The sequence below is a fragment of the Octopus bimaculoides genome, chromosome 5 (genome assembly GCF_001194135.2).
Source record: "Octopus bimaculoides isolate UCB-OBI-ISO-001 chromosome 5, ASM119413v2, whole genome shotgun sequence".
NCBI classification, from domain to species: Eukaryota; Metazoa; Mollusca; class Cephalopoda; order Octopoda; family Octopodidae; genus Octopus; species Octopus bimaculoides.
The window spans coordinates 4,849,069-4,854,821 of NC_068985.1; the positions used below are offsets into that span (position 1 = coordinate 4,849,069).

Here is a 5,753-nt window from a genome sequence, read left to right on the forward strand (position 1 = left end):
GAAAAGGGATGTAAATGGTCTGCAAGTAAACAATGACATCCCAAGTAATAAAATTGAATAGGATTCATTAAAGAAATAATGAAAATCTTTGTCTTTGATTAACTTCAACCAAGAAATCAGTTTCTCTTTCATTTAACAAAGTCAACAGCCGTAGCAATAATAGACACAAAAAGCAGAAGATGATTGCTGCTGTGGTTACATCTATCATAACTAGTTGCACTGTTAATAATTACCCTCCCACCAAATAAATATCTGGTAAACTTAAAACGAATGTTAAGGGCTCTGGCTGGATGAGATAAAATAGATGAGAGATAATTAATCTGTGGATAGGATGCTAGCCTGTTTCAACTCACATTAACAGAGCATCTACTAACTTATTTCCAACAGCTACACAAACTCAATATATTACCTTGTACATAAATAAAAAGTAAAGACTAACCAGAGAGTTTATATTAAAACATTGTTCTGCTGTTTTCCTGTAAAAGAAATAAAGAAACACATCATCATCATCGTCATATTTACATCTTTAGACAAAAATAAACATCATAAGATTATAACATTTTGTACAATTGATTTCATTTTTAGACATGAATTCTTTTTTAATATTTGAACCTGGATTTGGAGTTCATTTCAATTACTTTAACCCTTTAGCATTTAAACTGGCCATATCCGGCCAAAAGTATTCAGCCTATTCTATGTTCAAACTGGCCAGATCTGGTCTCTCACACCAACCCTACAATATGGTTTTAAAAATTAACAGCTACCTCATCAAAATCTCATAGCTACGAGATAATGCTTGATTAGTTCAAACCAATGTGGATAAAAAAGCATTAATTATGGCAGAATAATGTGAACACTAAAGGGTTAATCTCTGAACCTCATTAGGAGTTTTATTCTTGCCTATTAATATTTATCTCTCAGCAAAGACAGAAATACTGGTTTCAAATTTTGACACAAGGCCTGCAATTTCGGTGGAGGGGTAAGTCAACTATATCAACTCCATTGATCAACTGGTACTTCTTTTATCAACCTTGAATGGATGAATGGCAAAGTTAACCTTGGCAGAATTTCTACTCAGGACAAAATGCTGCTAAGTATCACCACCATACCAAACACAGAAATACTGAACTGATGTCACTTCTGGCCTTACTAATTGCATTATTGGTAAGACGTATATGTCCTGATTCTTTGATTCTCATCAGTTTCCCACTTTGGAATTACGAAATCTTCATTCTATAGCATTATATTCATTCATTTCTCACTCCATATGTAATCATTAACGCTTTTCAATATTCTTCCATCCCAACCTTTAGAACATCGCAGTGTTTCGTGTACAAGGCCTTCCATAAATGCAGTTTTACTGTTCCAACTGAAACAATGCAGATGGAGATGCATAAAAAATACATTTTCATCTCAAAAGATGAAGTTAATAATCTGAAAAACTTATAATCACATCTGCAATAACTCATCTCAAGCATTTACATATTGAAGAAACATTATTCTCAAATTAAAAATACAGCCCTTCACATTTAGAGAACAAACAGCCAAAGAAACAAAGAAATAAACAAAACTTGTTACTGTGGATCTGTGTAGTTCTGGAGAGTGTTAGAGTAATTAAGAATGAGGCCAGACTGAGTTTATCTTCTGGTGGTCCTTGTGGCATAAAATGAGTCCAGCTCAATAAATGATCTACAATTGGTTGTATATAATTTAAAATCATTTTATTACATAATTTTGATGCAATAGTATTTAAACTAATACTCTTTGGTTTGATGGCACACTTTAACTATTATGTTGGTTTGATATGCTCTGTTAAGCTTACGCTACTGAGTTCAAGGAAGTATTTTACAAATGATGGTAATTCTCATATCTCTTAGGGAATATAACCCGCTCCTACAGCTCATCCTTTTGCTTTGATTCTGTTATTGCTCTACTCAAATCTTTCAGAGTAAAGATGTCTTCATTAATTGGTAATGGTCAAGGTGGCAAGCTGGCAGAATCGTTAGCACGCTGGATGGAATGCTTAGCGGTATTTCGCCCGTTGCTATGTTCTGTGTTCAAATTCTGCCGAGGTCAATAAATTAAGTGCCAGTGAAACACTTGGGTCAATGTAATCGACTTGTCCCCTCCCCACAAATATGAAGCCTTGTGCCTCTAGTAGAAATTGGTAATGGTTGTTCTAAAGAGCCAGTGTCAGCTACCTGTGGTAGTTTCCCCTAAAACAGAACTGAAATGTTCCTTCCAAAGATTTTTTTCCTCTTCTCTATACTTCCTTGCAGTTTAAACATTGTATCTCTTCTACCAGTCAATCATCTACAGCTGCATGTCAAAGCTGAATAAGAAGAATTTTCAATTATTTACATTATTTACATTTGACAGATATTTGTCCTCATCTTGTTTGTCGTTAACACAACATTTCGGCTGATGTACTCTCCAGCCTTCAGATGTCCTGGGTGAATTTCAAACCTGGGTTCTCATTCCTAAGGTATTTTTCTGATGTTGCTATTATTATTATTATTATTCAGGTGACTGCCTGAAATTGAACTCAGAATCTTCGGGTTAGCAGCCCACACTCTTAACCACTATGCTATATGCCTGTGGTCAATTATGGAGTGAATTTTAGAGCTTATAAATCTAATATTTTCCTTTCCTTTCTCAATACCGATTCCCATATGCTATTCATATCCAAGTTTGATTCCAGGCAGTGACCTGAATAATAATAATAATAATAATAATAATAATAATAATAATAATAATCGTCATTATAATCATCATTGTTTAATGTCTGCTTTCCATGTTAGCATGAGTTGGTTGATTTGACTGAGGACTGGCATACCAGATGGCTGCACAAGGCTCCAATCTGATCTGGCAGAGTTTCTACAGCTGGATGCCCTTCCTAACGCCAACCACTCTGAGAGTGTAGTGGGTGCTTTTATGTGCCACCGGCACAAGGGCCAGTCAGGCAGTACTGGCAACGACCTTGCTCGAATGCGTTTTCACGTGCCAGTAAGGTGACGCTGGTAATTCAAAACAATGTGAATAAATAAACATTACATTTGACAGAATCTGAATGTTGAAGGGTTAAACAAGAAATTATAAGATTACTTACAGAACTCTATCTTTTGGAATGTATGAACGACCGAACAGTTCATTAAGAAAATTTTCATACTCCTATATTCAAAATGAAAGCATATATTTAGACTTTATAATAAAATTAATGATTTAACATATGCAGTTCTATTTTACAATGCAATTAACACTTCGATCAAAATGGATATTGCCTGACTTCCTAAAGCAATTGGTTGTTTTGCTTCTCTACATCCACAGGAAGATCAACTTTCAGATGTTTGATTCAAAAACAGACAGAAACGTTGGAATAATTCCAGAACAAATTCTTTCAACCAACTTTGTACTGTAGGAAAATTAAAGTAATAATTTATAAACAATGCACAAGATCACACATTTTGTAGGAGTCTAGTTATTTGCCCACAGAACTCAACTAATAAAGGAATGTGGTTTACTACTTAGGGTTTTAACTTCACAATTATAAAGTAATGGCTTTGGTTCCTGGACCAAGAGGTACATTATGCTCCTGAGTAAAACAGTTCAGTATATTTCCCTCCAGTCTACTTAGCTGACAATAAGCAACAACTGAGTGGTGCTGGAGCACTCTCTCACTCCAGCTATCATGTCCTCACTGTTGGGTGAAAGGTAGGATGGTTGAGAAGTTGTTTGTATCAAATTGTCACTGCATAGACACATAAAACACTTAGTGAAAGTATAGTTTCAGATTATATTACTTTGTGTGAGATAACTATGGAGTTATTCTTGTGGGTTATTTTTCTAAATACATGACTAATATTATTTTCTCAAGCCTTGAAAGGTGAAAGACAAAATTGACAAATGTGGCATTAGCAGTCAAGACTACAATGGGTTGTAAGAAAATACAGCAAGGTTTTCCTCTTTTGTCTACTGATTTTTTCATCCACATCCTTAAAGGAACGTTGAATTTAGTCATTTGACTTGTTAAAAATAGCATCAAAATCCTTGAAATCCTTGAAATCTTAAAAGAAGCAATATGAAGGTTACATTAGATGTTCTTCTGGGAAAAAAAGAACATAGAATGGCAGTGCCTTTGACTACAAAGCTATTCAGAGGTGATCTGGAACTAAACAACAACTATCAAAATATAAAAAAACTGAATGGCACTCAAGAAGGAAGCAATCAAAGGGTTTCTCTTTGATTGGCTCTTATACTGAAAGGAAAGTAGGCAGTTCTGCCAACCACAAAACTTCCTCTGCTGTAGTTCAGAATGAAAATATTCCGTCAACTACTTCAATGCTTTTGGATCTGTAGTGAACTATTTTGTCAGTGTGGCTGTATTCAGTTGTGCTTTGGCAGGTGGCAGCCAAAGTTGGTGATGTAGCAATTTCTGCCCAACAGCATTGTGCATCTATTTTGAAAGAGTTAAATTGCAGCTCTGATGGTGATGAAACAACACCATTTACTATAATGTACCACTGCTTCTGTATTCATCTCCAACTCGGAGAGTTTGGATTTGACATCTTGAGTCAGCATCACTCTTTCTGCTATGCTTCTTATACATTGTTCTCATTTAAACTACCACAGTTAAATACATAGTAGTAAGTCGTGTAAATCAATTCATGTCTCGTTACACATCTCTCATTCTCTGGAAATGAACAATGTTGTTTATAAGGCAGTGATGTTCATTTCAAACCATCAGATGATGTGAAAACAAGGCTACACGCACACACACATGCAATGAGCTTCTTTCAGTTTCCATCTAACTGACCAACTCACAAGACTTTGATTGGCTAGGGGCTATAGTAGAAGACACTTGCCCAAGGTGCAGCATAGAGAGACTGAACTTAAAACCACATGGGTGGGAAGCAAGCTTCTGAACCTCACAACCACAGTTTTGCCATATGTACTAAAAATGCACTAAAATTTTCTGCTACCAAATTTCAAACACAAAATTTGATTTGACCCCAGGTTAATGTAGAAATAATTATCATAGGGGTTGAGTATTGAGAAAGAACCTGGAATCACATGATTGCTAAGTTAACTTCTTAAATGCATATCAATGCTTGCGCCTGCTTTGTGGGTGTAAAAGTGGATGGCTTTATTTTAAACGGGTGGGATGGGTAAGATGTTCAATTTGAAATCACATGATTCCTGATTCAATCCCATAGCACAGCACCTTGGACAAGTGTTTTCTACCACAGTTATTGTTTGACCAAGATCAGGACGAGTAAAGTCCATGCAAAAGGGCTTTCAAAGAGCTTGCAGCTACCAAATTTCATACCAAAATTTTGTTTGACCCCAGGTTAAGGTAGAACTAATTACCTTAGAGGTTGCGTATTGAGATGGAATCACATGAATCACATGGAATCACATGAATTACATGGAATCACATGATTGCAAAATAAACATATAAGGTGAGGGTTGGAAATGAGTACAGCAATGAATTCCGGGTAGAGGTAGGGGTCCACCAAGGTTCCGTCCTCAGCCCCCTCTTATTTATCATAGTCCTCCAGGCAATCACAGAGGAGTTCAAGACAGGTTGCCCCTGGGAGCTCCTCTATGCTGATGACCTTGCCCTAATTGCGGAGTCACTATCAGAACTAGAGGAGAAGTTTCAGGTGTGGAAGCAAGGTCTAGAATTGAAGGGCCTTAGAGTCAACCTAGCTAAAACCAAAATCCTAATAAGTAGGAAGGTAGATAAAACTCAA

The 5,753-nt window shown here is 36.1% G+C and overlaps 1 protein-coding gene across 1 annotated transcript in view; it reads right to left on the reverse strand.

Annotated features, from left to right (window-relative positions):
* LOC106877687 (uncharacterized) overlaps positions 1–5,753 on the reverse strand; it is a 101,870-nt gene that overhangs the window by 28,815 nt on the left and 67,302 nt on the right. The window contains exons 18-19 of the mRNA XM_014926634.2: positions 3,110–3,171; positions 440–476 (exon numbers count right to left, since the gene is read on the reverse strand). Of these exons, the coding sequence (XP_014782120.2) occupies positions 440–476; positions 3,110–3,171 (99 nt within the window). The remainder of the gene's footprint in view (positions 1–439; positions 477–3,109; positions 3,172–5,753) is intronic.